General features: G+C 39.7%; 1 protein-coding gene across 3 annotated transcripts in view; it reads right to left on the reverse strand.

Moving 5' to 3' along the window:
• grik4 (glutamate receptor, ionotropic, kainate 4) overlaps nucleotides 1-19,993 on the reverse strand; it is a 362,487-nt gene that overhangs the window by 93,178 nt on the left and 249,316 nt on the right. For all 3 annotated transcript variants that reach the window (XM_076873193.1, XM_004543748.3, XM_076873194.1), the window contains exons 6-7: nucleotides 17,502-17,667; nucleotides 1,366-1,544 (exon numbers count right to left, since the gene is read on the reverse strand). In XM_076873193.1, coding sequence (XP_076729308.1) covers nucleotides 1,366-1,544; nucleotides 17,502-17,667 — 345 coding nt within the window. The remainder of the gene's footprint in view (nucleotides 1-1,365; nucleotides 1,545-17,501; nucleotides 17,668-19,993) is intronic.

Genomic DNA, 19,993 nt, shown 5'->3' on the forward strand with positions numbered 1-19,993 from the left:
ATGAGACAAAAGCTAAACATTTTTGGAAGGTCCTGTTACATCTGGCTTAACACTAACAGCATGCCATAAAAAGAACATCACACCAACACTCAAACAGGGTGGAGGTAATGTGTTGGTCAATTATTGCTGTAATTGATGGAACCATGAATTCTGCTCTGCACCAGGAAAGCCTGAAGGGGTTTGTGAAGCTAAATGCCACTTGAATGGCTAAAATAAAATAAAATAAAACAAAATTAAATAACATTTTGGAGTGGCCTAGTCAAAATCCAGACTTAAATTAGATTGAGATGGTTACACAGGCCGGTCAAAATTCCTCCACAGTGATGTCAAAGAGTCATCGCCACTTATTACAAATGCTCGACTGCAGTTCTAAATTCCTAATTCTAAATATTAGGTCAAGGGAGCAAATCATTTTTACACAAGGCCATGTAGGTTTGGATAGACTGCCTTAATAAATGAAATCATCATTAAGAAACAGGATTTTGCATTTACTCAGGTTATCTTTGCAAAATGTAAAAGCAAAATATTTGAAAACATCTGAAACATCTAATTGTGACAAATATGCAAAAAAGAAAAAAGAAAGAAAAGAAATCAGAAAGGGGGAAAATACTTTTTCACAGCACTGCACATTAAAGTAAACGTGTCTAAGGTCGTATTAATGTTCCACAGCATTAATTACTGGTATGTGCCATTAGCAAAGAAACCACGCAAAGGTCACACTGATATGCTTCTGACAGAAACTGCACTCACTGGTGTTGTCAGTCGTTTTTTCTCTGTTTATGTAAAAGAGGAGGAACCAGTAGATAATAAATTCACTTCATGTGATACACTGTCTTAAAGAAAAAACACTTTAAATAAAATGAATGAAAGGTACAAAAGTGGAGAAAAGGCCTTTGTCTTATGAGTCTGTTCTTAAACTAACCTGCAAAACATTTGGTGAAATCTTACTTCTCGACACTCAGTCATTGGAATACGACTGGATTTTATGCACTCCTACATGTGCAGTAATTTGAAAGGACGTGCTTGTTTGGCAATATCGCTTGCGTTCATTTCCTTTTTAATTTAGGCTTAGATTTTGAGCATAACTCTGTCTTTGAAAACCTGTGCCCACTTAAACACAAATTCTTATCATCCATCTTGCAATTCAACACTAAACGACTTAAAACTTTTCCAACTTTCTCCAAATACTGGAGAAAGTTGAACAGTTATCCTTGAACAATTGTTGCCACCGGCGTTCTTCCCTCGCTTTCACTTTTTGAGATTTATATGAATGTGGAGTGGTATTAATCCCAGACCGCAGGCACGGAATAAAGAGAAGCGTTATCAGTGCATACAGATCACGGCTATCGTGTGTCCCATACTAACCCGCTCCAAAATGATATGTGACATTGTGGCATTGGCATCGACTATTATGGTGGGAGTCTTGTCATCTCGAATCTCCTTTAGGAGTGGGGTCGGGTCCTGGCTGTCATCAAGCATGCGCACAGACAGAGTCTCCTTGGAGATGAGGAACTGCCTGAGGAGCTGCTCCAGGTTTAATAAGCCTGCCGGTAAGACACACATGGAAAAAAGAAAGAAAGAAAGAAAAGAAAAACATGAGAGACAGAGAATTACTCATATTGAAGGAAAGAATCTCCCAAGGAAATGGTACTTTAAATGCATTTTTAAAATTAGGATATATAGCCAAAAAGTTAAGGAAAGTCAACAACATTTAGAAAGTTTGATCCTGCAATGCAGCATGAGCCTAAATATTCAGTGTCCTTATACAGTCGTGTGAAAAAAAAAGTTTTCACAGGACTGCAGAGTCCTGTGAAAACTTGAGTACACTCCCTGATTCAGTAGTTTGTAGAACCACCTTTACCATCAATAATTTGAAGGAGACACTTTCTGTGTGACTTTATCAGTCTCGCTCATGGTTGTGGAGAATTTTTTCCTTAAACGAGGTTAGTCTTTATGCAAGCCTGCCACAGCATGTCAGTGGGGCTGAGGTTAGGACTTTGACTGGGTCACTGTAACACCTTGATTCTTTTCACTTTCACCCATTCTGTTGTAGATTTGCTGCTGCGCTCAAAATAATTCTCCTTCATGACCCAGTTTGGGCCAAGCTTTAGCTGTTGCATGATGCATGACTGCAAGCTGCCCGAGACCTGTACTATGAAGCAGTATTTTCTCATATCCAGGTAATGTCAGACTGGCCCTGGGTTTTCTGTACTACAAAAACAAAACTCTCATCATGGTAAGTTATGCTGGTAACGTAACCTGCTCAAGAGCAGATCCCTAATCAGGTTCCAGATCAGGGATCATCAGGTATGAAATCACCATCTATTGAGCCTCCAGTTCTCTAGAAAAGCATTACCATTCCCGGGTGTTTGCATGGATAGTAGGAAGCTCTTTCAATCTAAAATCTTGCTGTTTTATACTTTGAGTTTTCCAGTTGTAAAAATGTTATTCTTATGAAATAAGCAGTAATATATTATCCTACATTAGGACCTCTGTTTGTACTTTATTTCAAATCTATATGCAGACTAAGGCTGCAATTGAAATCTGCTTTTATATTCATTCTTAATTGGATTAAACACAACCAAGGTTGCTAAGTAACAACAAAAACTTAAACTGTCTAACATTAATTAAATACTCATTTTCAATATATGTATATATATTTCTTAATGATAGAGTTATGATATTGATAAGTCTCCTAACTTACACAGTTGGTATTAATGTAGCAGCTCTTTTCCACTTTCACTGAATGTTTCAAACACACACACGAATGTGTGTGTGTTTGAAACACACACATTCGCACAAAACATTTAATACTAAATTACTGTAAAGTCCTTTTCTTCTCACACATGCACCGCTGATTTGTTTGAAGCACCTATGTTATTTTCAGTCTGTGTTATGTCTTTAACCTATTCATTTTCCCCCTAATGCTATAGTTTCATGTTCCTTTGTAAAATATGCTGCTCTAATGTCAGTCTACACTGATCCATAATTGCCATTGATGAAATGCTGCCATCACCACCCTCTTCACGTGAATGTGCAAACCTTGTGGAAACCATGGGTTTAACTTAGCAAGCTGATAATCAGCTCCGTGCAAGCGATTATCCTGATTGCTAATGTTAAGTTAAGTGAATCAAAGTAACGGGAAGACTGAACGGGATTTGTACTGTGGCTGCAAAACAATTCCAAGTCGTCACCCCTCTGCTACTGTGCTCGACATTTGGTTGCCGATGTGCATTAGGTCTCGTCTGTCAAATAAACATTATTCTAGAAGTCTTGGGATTTGACCAGAAGCAACTTTTCTTTGTAAGATTTGACACAGAAAATGCCCTGTCTTCTAAACATACTTGTTCTTTTTCTAATTGTACAATGTGAATTTTAATATTTAATATGCCATTCGAGGCATGCAGAGTCTGAGATGTAGCTCTTGGATTTTTTGCAGTTTTTCTGAGCATTTCATGGTCTGGCAACTTCAGCTTTTATAGAGGTGCTCACACTGGCTGATGATCAATTAATCAATTGCATTTGAATGGCAGCCCACGGCTGCTACTTACCTCCTTAAGTCCTGGAAGTTTGTACTTAATTCTTCTCAGGACTTTACTCAAACGAGTATTATTTTCGTTCAGATCAAGTACACCGATCATCTTTAACGGCGGCTATCAGGTAGCTATCAAACTGAAAGCAATGAACTTCTCTCATACTCTATCCCCTGGTAATAGACCATTTGACTCCAGTTGGGTGAGTGGGATTTGCCCTAATTAAAGCATAGCTGACTTAATCATAACACTCCCGGCAGCATTTTACGAGTCACTTTGCATCCATATATTAGCAGACCCAGAGAGGATATGGGCTAATTTTCCATGTAGTTGTCTTGGGAAACTTGGAGTTCAGTAAGATGAGGATAAATACAGCCTCAGTAAATCCAAAGGGCTTGTTTTGTGGTGGCACAGTTTGGTATTTTCGTGACACTGATGTTTACTTAAAGCATCTGTGAGGTATTTTGGTAGCAGGCACAGAGTGCACAGGTGTGAAGAGAGACACAAACAGGTGGAATATTCACAGGTGGATGAAGCAGCAAAGCAAAGTGAGTTGTAGAAATGTTGATGAACCATGTGTAAAATCATATCTGCTTTTTTGAGCAATGCCACACCGCTGGTACTTCAGAGGTTGATGAACAAAGATAAGATGAAAACTTGGACGAGCAACAAAACTGTGCCTGAAATACAAAGAAGATCTTTTAACGAATCATTCCCCTGCCAGTGTATCCCTTTAATTCGACATTAAAAATTAATGTGTACTGCAGTTGAAGCGTCATTGTCAATAAATCTGTCCACATCTATATTAACATGAGTGATTCTAAAACTCCACAGATGCTTTGTACAGCAAAGCAAGCTTATCCTTCAGTTTACTGAATCTCTGCAGCAATGTCACGCCAGCAGGACGTGCATAAATCTACCACATCTAAAGTTTGACTAGCGCCACACCAGATTTCAGCAGCATTACACACAGCCATCCCAGCATAGACCTTCATTAAATCACCTGAAAATGATGCCAGGCTGCTATAAAAATCACACTTAAAAAAAAAAAAAACTCCTGCAAAGGCAACCTGTTGTGATATAATGTCACAGTGTGTCTTATACAGGGAGTGCAGAATTATTAGGCAAATGAGTATTTTGTCCACATCATCCTCTTCATGCATGTTGTCTTACTCCAAGCTGTATAGGCTCGAAAGCCTACTACCAATTAAGCATATTAGGTGATGTGCATCTCTGTAATGAGAAGGGGTGTGGTCTAATGACATCAACACCCTATATCAGGTGTGCATAATTATTAGGCAACGTCCTTTCCTTTGGCAAAATGGGTCAAAAGAAGGACTTGACAGGCTCAGAAAAGTCAAAAATAGTGAGATATCTTGCAGAGGGATGCAGCAGTCTCAAAATTGCAAAGCTTCTGAAGCATGATCATCGAACAATCAAGCGTTTCATTCAAAATAGTCAACAGGGTCGCAAGAAGCGTGTGGAAAAACCAAGGCGCAAAATAACTGCCCATGAACTGAGAAAAGTCAAGCATGCAGCTGCCAAGATGCCACTTGCCACCAGTTTGGCCATATTTCAGAGCTGCAACATCACTGGAGTGCCCAAAAGCACAAGGTGTGCAATACTCAGAGACATGGCCAAGGTAAGAAATGCTGAAAGACGACCACCACCGAACAAGACACACAAGCTGAAACGTCAAGACTGGGCCAAGAAATATCTCAAGACTGATTTTTCTAAGGTTTTATGGACTGATGAAATGAGAGTGAGTCTTGATGGGCCAGATGGATGGGCCCGTGGCTGGATCGGTAAAGGGCAGAGAGCGTAGTGCCGTACAACAGCGGAACAAACAAAACAAATCGTCTTACGATATGACAAAAATCACGGACAATCCATAGAAAAGCCGCACCTGACTAAAAGCCGCAGGGTTCAAAGCTTGTGCAAAAAGTAGCGGCTTATAGCCCGACAATTACGGTAATTGAAATGGGTATATATTTGTTTTTTGTTAAGTTGCCTAATAATTATGCACAGTAATAGTCACCTGCACACACAGATATCCCCCTAAAATAGCTAAAACTGAAAACAAACTAAAAACTACTTCCAAAAACATTCAGCTTTGATATTAATGAGTTTTTTGGGTTCATTGAGAACATGGTTGTTGTTCAATAATAAAAGTATTCCTCAAAAATACAACTTGCCTAATAATTCTGCACTCCCTGTATATGAACTTCCAACTGAAATAGTATTGGAGCAATGCTGGTAGATTAATGGCTTTATCATTTTTGATTGTCACATTTTCAGTCGTTAAAACACACACATACCGTTTGACTCTGAATGCAGACTGTAAGGTTTGTAAAGCATTCTCACTTAAGCTTAATAACTGATATATGGAGTGACTGCCTCTTCTCTCTCCTGCTGCTACTTCAATCATGAACCTGATTAATGATCAGCTGATCAGCTTTTCTGTCGCGAGTCCGTCTCTCTTGTTTGTTTATCGCCCACTTTGCCCCAGAAAGAGGAAACCAGTGGATAAACAACTGCAGCACGTTTAAACTTGATAAGCTGTTGTTAGAATTTATTTAATATTACTTTCTACACCAGGATCTTTTTCTACGTAGCTGATGGCTGGTAACTGTGCAGGGGCGGGTCTAGCAAAGTTTAGCCAGGGGGGCCGAACAGGGCATGAACAGGAAAAGGGGGCACAAAGACATACTTTTCTTTCTAATTGTCATGTCTAGCTCTTAATAAATAATTATCTGAATCTTTTCATCTGATGTAAAATGTATAGAAGTCCATTATTGTATATAGGAACTATTAAGTCAAATTGATAACTTAGTAAGCTATAGTACTTTTTCCTTTGGGAAAATACCATCTGTGCAGTTTGCAATTCTGTTAAGGAAAGATGTTGAATCTATTTAATTATTGTAGAAAAATAACTAATTTCTGTGCACTTTTTTAAACACATGCATTAAATTAAAGTTGATTACGTCAATTAAGCATTATGAAGCAGAGGGTGGGGAGTGTTTCCCTATTTTATTCTTTTTGCTGGGAGTTGGCAACCCTATTAGTTAGGTTGTTTAATATTTCTGCTAAGTAATCTTTAAAACACCAGAATCGGGAGGATGGAGTAGGTTTAAGTTTATTAGATTGATCAGTTTTGCTGAACTGAAATATTTTGGGTGCAGTGTATTTTTTGCATACAGGTATAACAGAATAGCTTTAGTTTAGTTTAGTTTTTTTAAACTTGAACATTTATGAGTATGAATATTTATGAGTATGAATATTTATGATATCGGTATCTGACATAAAAAAGTGATATCGTGCCATCTTTAGTTTGTTGGGCTGTTATCATTACATTTTCCTTTGACTGGCACAGCTGTTTCATTGCAGTGACATCAGCCACATTACTGGCTAAGAAAACATTTATTAATGACACACTCTCTGATTATACCTGATTTCACCAAGGCCTTTCTATGGTGCTCTGCTGCACCTGCTATGGGCAACCACAGTCTGTGCACCCAAGACAACCCAAGAAAACCAAAGACACTGACATTAAAGTTACACTGGTGCCCCATTCATATCTTGGTAGATCTCCTCATATTTATGTAACATGTCATGAGAAGAGTTTGAAAGGAAGCATATGACTTTGTAGGAAATGACTTGCATTAGCATAGCCTCCACCTGCAGTGTTAAGTATAGAGTAATAGTAAATTCGCAATCCAGACTTTTAGCAGATATTTAATATGATTTATTTCCAAGGCAACAGCCAAGCAGTTCCTGTCACATTTAGGCAGCTTTGGTGCTGCAATTTTAGGTTATCAAGCTCATTCCTCCAACTTCTGCTGCACATTCTGCACATTAACACAAGCTGCAAAATTGTTCCAGGCATTGTTATCATGCGCTGAGCTTTCGACGTCCGCCTGTTTTTATGGCACTATATCAGCCAACGTGCTTGGGTTCCTGCACCTGGTGACCTGCATGTGTGCACTCGTAAGACATCACCCTCGGCTGCTGCAAGCCAGATCAGCTTCCTGCGTGGTACCATGCAGAATATCTTTGATGAGTTTGAAAGCAGGTTTAGCTTAAGTGCACTCTTTGTCTCCCTCCTGCAGCCTCTCACGTATCTCACAAGGCTTTCAGTATGATTTCATGATGAGTTCATGACATTAGACGCTACAGTGAACTAGACGTTGCTTGCTAAACACAAATACAGTGACACACAGGAGACTGTTCTCCTTAGTGTTTTGGCTGAAGAAGATTTGAAGGGAATCAGAGTCTTTTTCTTTTTACTTGGCTGCTTTACACAACCATGTTGTTCCCTCAGTGTTTGTTCTGGTGAACCAGTTTCAATCAAATGAAAAACATGCAGCTGAATGAAAATTTTGCTCCTGTGTAGTTAGACTTGGATAGATCTCTATACAGAAAAAGCAAGTTCTGTGAGACTATAAGTGTATGTGTGTGTGTGTGTGTGTGTGTGTGTGTGTGTGTATTCTGTAAATTATCCTCTCCTCTTCCTGAAGACTCGGTGTGTGTGTTTTTTTTTTTTACTTATCTTCTCTTACTCACAACACAGTTTGAACCCACAGAATTGGTTATACACTTCATAAATCCTACTACAGTTTCTTTTAAGCTGGGACTCATGTCAGCAATAGACATACAACAGAAAGTAAATGAATTGTGAGTTACACAGACGTTTTTCCTTTGAGGAAATAAAATGTGCGCTTATACATCGTTATTGTTTATAATGGCCTCAAATTCACCTCAACATTCTAATGGAAGAATCTTTCCTATTGCTGCTTCCTCGTATTAAGAGTGTTCAAATGTTCAACCACAAAATGCCTTTTATTCTGAAGCTAACAGACATTGTAACTTTTCCAAAATGTTGTCCAATTACCTGCAATCAAACCTCAAAGACTTAACAGTCTTGAGTTTAAACTTTTTCTTGCAACCACAGGTTTGCTAAAGGTTGGTGTCCAATCTAGAAACTATTTTATGCATTTCCAGTAAAATACACTTGCTCATCCAAGAAATCTGACACTGGAACAACATGAAATAATCACTGCACCTTAAATACTGTCACATCTGGCACCAAGATGTTAGCAACAGATTCTTTAGCTTGCTTGCTAGAGTTAAGTCTACTTGCCTTCTTTTCATAGCGCATCCCTGTGACAGGTGTTCCCAAAAACGTGATTCACCAGGCGAGACCAGCTTCTTCCATCGCTCTGTGGTCCACTCCTGATGCTCATGTGACTATTGTTAGCATGTTCGACAGTGGACAGGGGTCAACACGGGCACCCTGACTTTTCTGCGGCTATGCAGCCCCAAACTTTGATGCACTGTCTAGTCCGACACCTTTTCATTAGAACCAAGATTAGCCTTTTTGTCAATTTGGGCTACATTAGCTCGTATGTTGAATCGAACCACACGGTCACCCCCCACATACGTTAATGAGCCTTGGCCGTCCATGAACCTGTCGCTAGTTCACCACTCCTCATACCTTGGACCACTTTTGATAGATACTGACCATTAGAGACCAGAAACTCCCCACAACAGCTGCAGCTTTGGAGAGCTAGCACTTGTCAAACTCATCCTTTTTTCCTGCTTCTAACACATCAACTTTGAGGATGAAACTTGCTTCCTGATGTATCCCACCCACTAACAGGTGCCATGATGAAGAGATAATGACTGTTATTCACTTCACCCGTTAGTGGTCATAATGCTAGGCCTGATCTATGCAGTCCTTTGACCTATTCTCGTTAGTTTACATCAGCTTCCCCATCCTGTTTATACTCCTAGTATGGCTGCTAGTTTCATAGTTTAGTTTGGGAAATCACAGACTGGACAGTTTAGAAACATAGCCATGGTCAGATGCATACTCCTCAATAACATAACAGAACACCTTATTAGCACTCACTTCCACATGATTAGATTATTTCAATTTATTGCACACCTAAATGATGATTCAGTAGCCTACATTAGCAAGGCTACTGATCGGCAGTCTGCACAGGGGACACATTCACTAAACAACCCAATTTAAGGTGTTATTGACAACTCTTAAATCACTACATGCATGGCTCCACTTTATATCTCAGAACTCTTGACATCTTATTCCACTCACAGATCACTCGGATCAGTTGCTGTTCCACAGTCTTGGCTTAGAAGAAAGAGGGATGTGCTTTCACTGTTTTGGAACAAACTCTCTCTTCCCATTTAAAACTACATGTACAAACATTTTACAATGTATTCTTAATGCTTTGTCTATTGGCATCATTTCTTCTCTTCTCAGCAGCTTGTTACTCTGGTTTAGAAAGATGGCATAGAAATAAAGGATATAATAATAATAATTATTATTATTTTTGACTACTATTATTAAAGGAGTGGAAACTGCGAGACAATAACAGATGATTTGCAGATGCAGCCCACAGTTTTTTTAACCTATGAAATAACCCCAATTACTCCTACATAATGAACCCTCAGCTCTCAAACCTGTCAAAAAAAAAAAGGCTGGTTCTCAAAGCGCCAAGGTAGAACTGCCACTATGAATGTCTCAGTGAAAAAAAGTGTATTTACAGGCCAGACACAGCACACACAACCAAGCCCATCAAACCAGGTCTTAAAGCTACTGTTTAAGAATTCTAACATCTGGATAAAGAGAAGACTTGTCCTTGGCTCAGATAAGCAGGGTTTGAATCAAGAGAAGGCATTACATCCTGAAAGTTTACAAGAGCACACTTCTGTTTGTGTGTTGTGTGTTAGTGAGACCAAACGTCCTCATTGGCATGGAGGACACGTGGCTGCGACTCTCACTCAGACACAGATAAAGGTGAAGGCTGACATTCAGCTATAGCAATCACTCATTTACCTTCCAGATATTGTCGGCATAGGATGACTGCAAGAGCACTCTCTCTCTCTTACTCCCATACAATATAAAACAATAAAATATAACAGAATAATACGTAATGAAAATTTCAATGTCTCAGATAAAGCTTTTTAACATACACTCAAAAACCTTTATGACAGCTGTACATTATGGTGACTCATTTAGCCTTGAGCAATAAGTAAGACCTAGTTTTATGACTTTGCCATCACTGGGACCATCAATTTAAGGTGTCGCGGACAAGGTAATGTGTTAAAACACTGCATACAGCGGGTCGGAGCATATTCTCTTTTTCATTAAAACAAATAACCAGGAAAGCAGAGCCATTTGTACAGACGTTAATCCACTGTTCTCTCTGCAAACTGCATTGAAAGAGATTGCTAATATGAAATGGGAGACATGCAATTCTGCAGAAAGGTTAATTTGTTGGTTTCTCAGTATGAATGTTATATTACTGTGTGACAGTGTTTCATTGATAGAAAAAAATCATGAAAAATATTTGTATTTCTTTGTAAAAAAAAAAAAAAGAAAAGAAAAGAAAAGAAAGAAATCCATGAAAATGTTGAAGACAGATGAATGGATTAATGAGCTAATCAGTGATTTAAAGTCTTATTTAGTGACTGTAGCATCTGTGGACTCTAGCTTCTGATTAGCTAATAGATACTAAGGAGGTCAAAGCTCCAGTAACACTTGTATGAAGAGCAGCTTTATTATTGACCAGTGGGTTTTGGCCTGTGACCCTGTTAAAGTGTTGCTGGAGCTTGTTCTTCTCCATGCACCCTGGAAGCAGGTGAAGTTGTGCCAGAGACCTTCATCCTGTTTGCAAAGAGATACTGCCACACAGTATCCTTGGAGTGAGGAATGCAGATGACTCTCCATTTAAGTGGTTTCCTGTGGATCAATATTTTGGGTGACTTCTGATTATGTTTTTTTTGCCTCTGTGTGCACCACAATCAAGATGTCATTAAAGACTTAATTCAAGGAGTTCAATAAAAATTGCTGCAACAACTTTTTGCCATTTTTGTTTTTATACATAGTCCAACATTTAAAAAATGTAAGAAAACTAAAATTAGTTTTAATATATGGACAGTTTTTTTTTTCAGTGGCTTCCTTGAGTCTAGAACCCATGGACATCACAAAATGCAACACGTCCATCCTTGAGATACTTTGCCAGGCTTTACTATAGCCACGTTCAGTTACTGATGCATGCTCTAATAGGCTGAGATCAGGTGACTGACTTGGTGATTGAAGAATATCCAATTTTGTTGCCTTGAGAAACTCTTGGGTTTCTTTTGCAGCCTGCTCTGGATCATTATCAATTTTCACTGTGAAGTTCTTTCTGGTTTTGCTGCACGCCCACGCCATAATATTATCTGCAACATGTTTGACAGATGATGTGATATGATTTGAACTGATTCTCTCTTTCTCCAAACTTTTCCTTTCCCATCGTTCTAGTTTGTTTTGGGTGTATTTGTCTAAACAATTTTTCTGGCAAAGTCTAATCCGGCCTTTTTGTTCTTGAGTGTAACCAGTGGTTTAAACTCTGTTTCCATTCATATACACAACTATTGACTGTAGAGCTTAATAATGAAATGCCTACCCGTTTGGGTGGATGTTATAAAAGATTGTCCCTTAATCATGGAAATAATTCTGTCATCATTCACTTCAGCTGTCTTCTGTGGTCTTTCAGACCTTTTGGTGTTGCTGAGCTGGTCAGTGAATTAATTCTTGTTAAAAATGTATATGATTATTAATTTGGCCAATCTTAATGTTTTCTATCTTTTTTTAAATGTCATATTGACAGATCCACTGATCAACGACCAACGTGAAAATTTAACATTTTGAATCAATTCCAGATGCTTTTTGAGGTTAGTTTGTAATAAAATTGTCTTTCAGAAGTCAATTTACTTTTCAACTTGTGAAAATGAGGACTTTGTGTAAAAATAGCTGTAAGTCATGAATAGTTAATGCAGTACTTTTGTTAAACCTCTTGAATTAAAACTGAAAGTCTGCCCTTCAGCCACATCTTGATTTGATGTAAAATCCACTGTGGTGGTGTATTAGGCAAAAACCTTACAGATCTTGGTTTTGGATAATCTGTGTCCAGGTAGAGCGTGCAGGAGGAAAAACATGATTCCAGCTTACTCCCTCTGAGCTCTCTGGACAGTTACCTGTGATATTCATGCATGGACTCAGTTGGGTAATTGTACAGAAGCTGAACTACGTAGCATACAGTCCTAATCACTTGATTTAGCTATTTATAATGTTTTTTGTTTTTAACAAACATCTCCTCTCCTAATTTAAAATGTCTAAAAACTTCCAAAGCTGATGACTTTGATGACTAAAAATAACGTAAAGCCTCAAGCAAAAAGGAAAAAAATAAAAATCAGTTAAAAAAACAACACTGATTTGTTGATAAGTGGGAGTGTCGGACAAGGAGTGTGAGACAGCTTCTGTCATCCACTGCTTTAAACAGACCAATCACAGAGCCACGAGTGAGAAATCTGCATAAAAGGCTTTTACCATTTTTTAATTAGACAGACAGACCAACTTTGCACTTTTCTTTAGTAAAGATAAATTCTGCACAATTACACCTGTGGATACAAACTCACTCTCCACAAATCTAAAAACTCATTATTCTGAGTCAACATTATTTCATAAAGCACCAAGACACTCCTACTGCCTTCATCTATTCAATGAGAAGATTTTTCAATTACAAAGTGCAACAAAAGAAACCATGACAACTTGCACCACCACCTTTACGCTGTCTACTGACATTGCTGCCTTTTGCATCAGAAACATAAGTAGCCACGACATAATTACTATGATCAAAGTCATCAGAGAGCCTTTCCTCCCCAAGACCCTCCTCTGCATTACTGCGTTCCCATCATTCTCACACCTTCATACACATTCCTGTTGACAGGTCATTTAGATATCTCTTCCACCCGACTAACGCTGATTACAGGTTAGTAATAGTAATGCCATTGCGTGTGAAACATGGAGAGACATAGTAGTCATCCCTGGAACCTGAAAGAAATGGAAAATTGCAATTCATAATATGGCATCGGCATACAATTATTAGCAGAGAAAGAATAATAAGCCTAAGGCCTAACCTTGCTTTCCAGCTGAGTCTATCAAAGAAGGAAAATAGGCTTTTGCAAGCATTCGTGGACAACTATACGACTGAACCTAAAATTTCTGTACCTGCACTGCAGCTACAGATACGTTGAGTTTATTTGATGTTCCATTTTCAGCTTACTGACAGCTGAACCAATCACTGCACGAATAAAAGAGCAGTGCAGCACACCGGCGAATTCTGTGCATGCAGTTTTCATGTGTTATTTCTTCCTGTTAAAGCCCAAACCACAAGAAATAAACAACCTGTGGGGCCACCTGGCAGGTCTAAAGACTCAACAACACTTTGCGTATTACAGTCTCACAGCACCACTGCCACTGTTAGCGAGGACTAGCTAGATTAATGTTCGTGCTGGTGTGCACCATGCCTTTGGGCACAGCTTCACCTCCAGTGCTGCCTCCTCAGCCATTACTGGAAAATATTCATGGATTGGCCACGCTCTATTAGGCTGTCACTGGCTTGGGTGATTAATGAGGCTGGCACATGTGAACGAGTAACTGACAGCAGGCTGCCAACCGACCAAATGACTGTGTAAGCTGACAAAGAAGGGTGGAGCTGGTGCAGTAGGAGCCAAACTCGAATGAGTTTCAGCTGATGGTGCTGCTGAACACAATCCTCGACCAACACACACACAAATCCAGGCATAGTGCCATTTCCTGCATTTTCTGTTGAATGAATGAGGGTCACATGAGAGAGTGCAATCAATACAGCCATGTCATGTCCTGGACCGTCTCCTGCCTGTTGCTAATGTATAATTCCAGTGTGGTTACCTCCTCGCTTTCCCGCTCCACACTCTTTCATATCATCCAAGAAGCATACTCCGCTCTCCTCCTCCTCTCTCATTTCAGACTCCCCTTGGTCTCTTCTATCTACCTCTCATCTCCCCTCATTCTCCTTCTTCTCATTTAATTTCCTTTGCAGTCATCTCTTAGCTCACTGACACAGAATAAGAACCTCCCCACCAAACCCCGCACCCACTCACACGGCCAAAGGGAATAAGAAGCGCAATGTTAAAATTTGTTTATTTTCCCCAAACCCGGGTTTGGGGAAAATAAACTAATTTAAATTGCATAACTAATTTAAATTTAAATAAACTAAAATAAACTAATATTGGTGGCCACCAATATTAGAGGGATAGAGTGCCTAAAAGGTTCACTTGTTATCATGGTTCGCACCGCACCAGAGCGGCATTAATACGACTCTCTGTGGAATAAATGTCACAGAAACAGGATTTGATCCCTGAACTGGAAAACTCACAGATACAGGAAATATGTAGGAAAACTACATATTGCACCCCTTAATATTTATTTATATGGGCAAAGTAGGTGCAGGTAAACCACAGATAGAAACAGAGGATTGTCTTTTAGTAAGTTTAATTAATTTATACCATTTTTCATCTTGGAAAGTGTTTAACTGTTTAAAATAACAAAAAAAAACCTTTTTTTTTCTCTGATTCATTTATTGTCCCCGAATTTGCATGAAAAAGTGAAAGCCCCCCCCCCCCCCCCCCCAAACAAAACTAGCATGTTTTGATGTAACACGTCTAGCACACATCTAAGAGGGAAAAAACTCACCTTAGAGGTTATGAATGAAAGAAGACTCCAAAGTATAGAGCCAAAGACAACCAAAGAGAGAAGTTGAAAGCCAGCAGAACTGAGAATTGAGATAGGCGGGGTAGGCAGCTCACTGTGGCTCATTGCCATCTCTACTCTGTCTGACACATGGTTGATATCTGCAGCCTATTTCCTGTCTTCAAAGGCTTGTGCTGATTAGAAAAAAGGTTAGCTGGTGCCACTCAGGGGGTCACGGTGCCTTTGTCTTGGGAGTTGTAATTACTGCATGCTGAACTAGAAGAGGGTGGGAACAAGCCATGATCTAATCTTCCTCTCTATTTACAAAAATAACTTCTCTCAAAGAGATTTTCAATCGTTTTTAAGGTCATTCAGTTAAGTATCTTCAGAACCTAACTGACACTGACAAAGGGGGCGGTCAGATCACTGGTTGTTAGAGTTGCAACCTCTGCCCTTACTTTCCTTTTGTTTCTCTCAACGAGATGTTTTGTTTTGCGCAAAGTGTTTTAAGAGTGCACACACAGTCTTACAGAAAACCCAGCGAGACTGAAGACAGTTTATACATCACATACAACATAATGCGCTAAATCGTAATTTAGTTAATTTAATAAATGACAATGATCTTGAAAAGGGAGACGAAATAAACGCAATTTATTTTTGGGACGCAGGCGTCGGGCGTGCCGCTGTGAGGGAGTTGTAGCTGTGGAGTGCAGCAGCTGCTTTAGAAGGAAACGTGTCGCAGGGTGAGATGTTGATAAAAGCTGCATCTGTTGCCAGAACACAGTCGGCGCGTGTGCGAGATGCCTGTGCACGCTAACACGTGTTAAAGGGTGGCAGACGTTAAACAAAAATGTTTGCACTTTGATGGCAGATGTAGGGGAGACAGTTTGCGAGTCTTCCCCACAGGTATGTGCGATTGTATATTTTGTCACAAGGAATGTTCCCTCTAAATTGCGCGCGTGCACAATGCGCACTGCTGGCACGGTCTCTGCACAGAAAAAATCTGTGTTGCGCACAAAAAAAAAAAACCCTAACCTGAACTGAAATTAAAGTAAATACGTTAACAATTCTGTTTTGCAGTGTTAGTCAATAAGTGACTGGCTGCTCCAGTATGGGATTACAACGATGCCACCTTATCCCATAGTCCAGCCAATCACGCGACTCACATTCGTATATACGCAGCTAATCAATGTCGTTGACAGGCTATGACAGCGTCCTTATGTGCTGGTGTTTTAGCTGGCAAAGCGGCGTGACTGATGAGGAGTGAAGCCACGTTAATGACAACATGTACAACCATTGGAGATGTGAGCAGGACAGACGGAACAGACGGAAAAAGTGTGGACTTTATACCACTTTTTAAATTGTGTTGATAGGCCACGTAAAACCAGAGTTGTGATACAAAATATACGCAGTGTTTGTTTTTCTTCCTGAGTACTATCGTTGTTTATATTTACTGCGGGAAGAAACGGTAAAAACGGCGTTTTATAAGGAAAACGCTTGAAAGCGCTCTCCGCCTGTGAGCAAAGATGAAACCAAAACACCCGCCACCCTTTCACATTGGTCGAAAAATGTACCACGTCGATCAATCAAAACATGGCATTTAGTTGTTAAGAAACGGGAGGAAGTTTTAGGAGTGACGGCGGTGTTTCGAGATGTGAGAGATTTGCGACGTTTAGTGCAAATCTTGTGTAGTTAGCATGTAGTGTAGTCAATAGTTTTGTTGTGTGTGTCAGAACAATGAGGCGACTGCTGAATGTTACAGGTGTTACAGGAGTGATACATCTCCTGTTGTCAGGCCTGCAGGTGTCAGGCTGTTGTTCATAGTGGACAGAAATTATTTTTAGGAGTGGCACAAAACGCCTTGGCTGCATTTTTAGGTAAACAGTTGCAAAAAACTTTGTTGTTTGCAAAACTCAGTAACTTTTTTGAAGAAGTAACTATATAATTAATTGCCCTGCACTGGTCTTTATATGCTGTATTTTGCAGACAGAGAGTTACAGGACTCTCTCCCAGACCACAGACTCATCAGAGCTTTATAAAAAAAAAAGAAAAAAAGAAAGAAAGTTGTGTTTTCAAAATTGGAGTTCAAGTTATTTTTACTTCCAATAGTGTTAACATACTACACAGGTCATGAACAAGATTTTTTTTACATTTTCATTGTAAGTGGGCTAAAGCAGTTAATTAAAAGTAGTCTAACATAAATGTAAATGCTGTAATTTGATTATTTTAATAAACCATGTAAATTGGATGGATTCGATGCTGGCGTGACCACAGTGCACACGTCTGATGTCGCTCACAGTGGTCCAAGGGATCGCTCTGTGTGTTCGCTCAGACACATGAAAAATTTGAGGGAACATTGGTCACGAGTGTGCGAATGCTGTACTCACAGTCAGCCTGGGCACAGATGAGGCAGGCGGTGGTGCTGTTGAAGAAGGTGAGAAGGCCGGCCACGGCCAGGCTGATGTCGGTGTTTGTTGGTCTCAGGTCCAAAGTGGTGAAGCGGGGGAAATGAACCTTCAAAATGTCCTCTGGAGCCACCTTGACATAGGGCACCTGCACAGAGACACTGATGTCAGACTATGCGTTCCACTTTAATTATTTGCTACTGAGATGTAGGAGTTTTTGCTTTTGAGGTGATGTTTAAAATGCAGCAGACGTCTACAAACAGGAGAAGCGTGAAAAAAAAAGAGATTAAAATCAAGAGAATGTGGATGCGAACTGCGGGATAAAATAGCAAGTTGCCAGCAGACAGTCAAAGGAAAGAATAGCTCAGATTAAATCTGTTAAATCTGTTATGATGAACTACAGGCAAGGATAGCCTGAGGGTCTGTGGTAATGGGCATATTCAGAAAACACATATTTTTCAGTGAGTGAGGCACTGAGGCTCGTGTAATGTACTAGTCTGGATCTAAAAACGTGTTTTTGTTCCACCCACGCAAACAAGCCCTCGTTAGAGAAATCTTCAGCGTGGCACCGCCTCATCACCAGTTATGAAACATTTGTTTACCTGGCTCACAGTGGGGCCGCTCAGCTGCGCACATTTTAGTAAAACACCCATAAAGCACACGCATGCACACAAATGAATATATAATATATATTTTAGCAGTTATTTATTTATTTTCTTTGTTACCCGATCTTCAGTAATGAAAAGATTTTCTGCGGTATGAGAACTGGCACTATGTGGCCACAGCTTTCACAGGCGAGGGTGGCAAAAGACAACATTGACAAGGAGATTAAAGTACAGACTCTGAACTTTAATTTGTGAAGAAGTTGTAGACCACAGACCATAAATTTTGAATGAAAAAAATAATTACGTTTACCGAGAAGGCAGAAGCTCTGTAAAAGTTTTTTGGTTTTTTTGTCATTTGTTGCTGTCTTCCAGCAGGAATACAGAGCCAAGTGAAGCGTGGCCAAAGGATAATCCCATGAAATTTTGGTGCAGATCTGAACTGATCGGGAAAAATATCCAGATATTTATGTAGTTTTCACATCACTGAAGAGTAGACTATCGGTCTTGACAGAGGTCAGAACTCTCAGAGCACCTTTCTAGTTGGATTATGGAACATGAGCCCCAATAACATCAACAAAACCATGGTATCATCCCTGGTGCTCTGTCAGTTCTCTAATGCATCACCCCACTTGTTTCTTACCTGCTTTAAACATATCAAATTCAAAGCGTTAGTGATCTTACTGCCAGCCCACATCAACAGATGGCTCTGCTGATGGCCTTCTACATATCCAACCGACAAATCTCATATTGGGCATGCTGTTTAAGCTGCTTTAACCTTCCCACGGCTGCTGGCTGCTGTGCAAACTGCTTTGCAGCCCACTTCCACCCCAGCTCCTTCTTTCATGCTGTGGAAGACCTAATAAATATCACGACTGCATTGCTCTCTGTTGGGGTCTTGCTGCTGCTGCTCTCTCCGCTTCCATTTATACATATGGAGTGAAGGGGAGGTCTCAGGTTACTGCAGGAGTTGGCTGCAGGTGGACTTTTTTTTGACTGTAGCTGTTCTGACTGAACACGAAATCTTTAGCAGAGGTTAAATGATTGCCCTGACCACTTAGAAATACTCTACTTAGCAATACATTTTAGGAACTGTAGAATAACAGTTATCACAAGCAGCCACAAACACTGTATAAATATAGAGCAAACAGCAAAAATCAATAAATATATCATTCTAAAAACTTAAAAACACAATGTGTGCTTTTAAAAATGGCCATACACATTCAATAATACCTAATAGAGTTAAATTACTACATTGAGTATTGCATCTTGACATTAAAGTGCATGCTTTATTATACCAGTCCTCCAAAAAAGGAAGTGGACTAAAGGTACGAGTACAAGAAAGCCAGCCAAGCATCATTAAAAATCAATAAATATCTAATTCTTCAATTCCAGACTCACTGTGATTCACACTTCTCAATGAGATTGAGTCCAAGGCTTTTATAGCAATGATTTGTTGTAGCTGTATAAATAGCTGTATTCCTTAGCCACTCCTAATGAATTTATCATCCTGACACTAACAGGTCTATCTAACACCGTTCTAACAGCAGCACATCCCTGCTGTCAGAAGGGAGGTTAAGTATACCGCAGCTAACCTTGGAGCCATCGAGGTTCCCTGAGTTCAGCAACAAATCTGAACCGGGGCTACCAACAAATCTGCTGAACTTCAGAAAAATCATAAATTACATTCTCCCTCTATTCAAAAACACGACTCCCATCTATTTCCCTCTGATGAAATCCATCTCTGCTTCAGTTCCCAATGTGATAATGTGAATGGATACATGCTGTCGGGGCTCACAGTGAGACCTGGGAGGAAATAGGGAAAGCGGGAAAGTGCGAATGAGTGTGGTAGGTGTCGGGTTGGTCAGCTGG

Source organism: Maylandia zebra, linkage group LG14 (genome assembly GCF_041146795.1).
Source record: "Maylandia zebra isolate NMK-2024a linkage group LG14, Mzebra_GT3a, whole genome shotgun sequence".
In the NCBI taxonomy this organism is placed as follows: domain Eukaryota; kingdom Metazoa; phylum Chordata; class Actinopteri; order Cichliformes; family Cichlidae; genus Maylandia; species Maylandia zebra.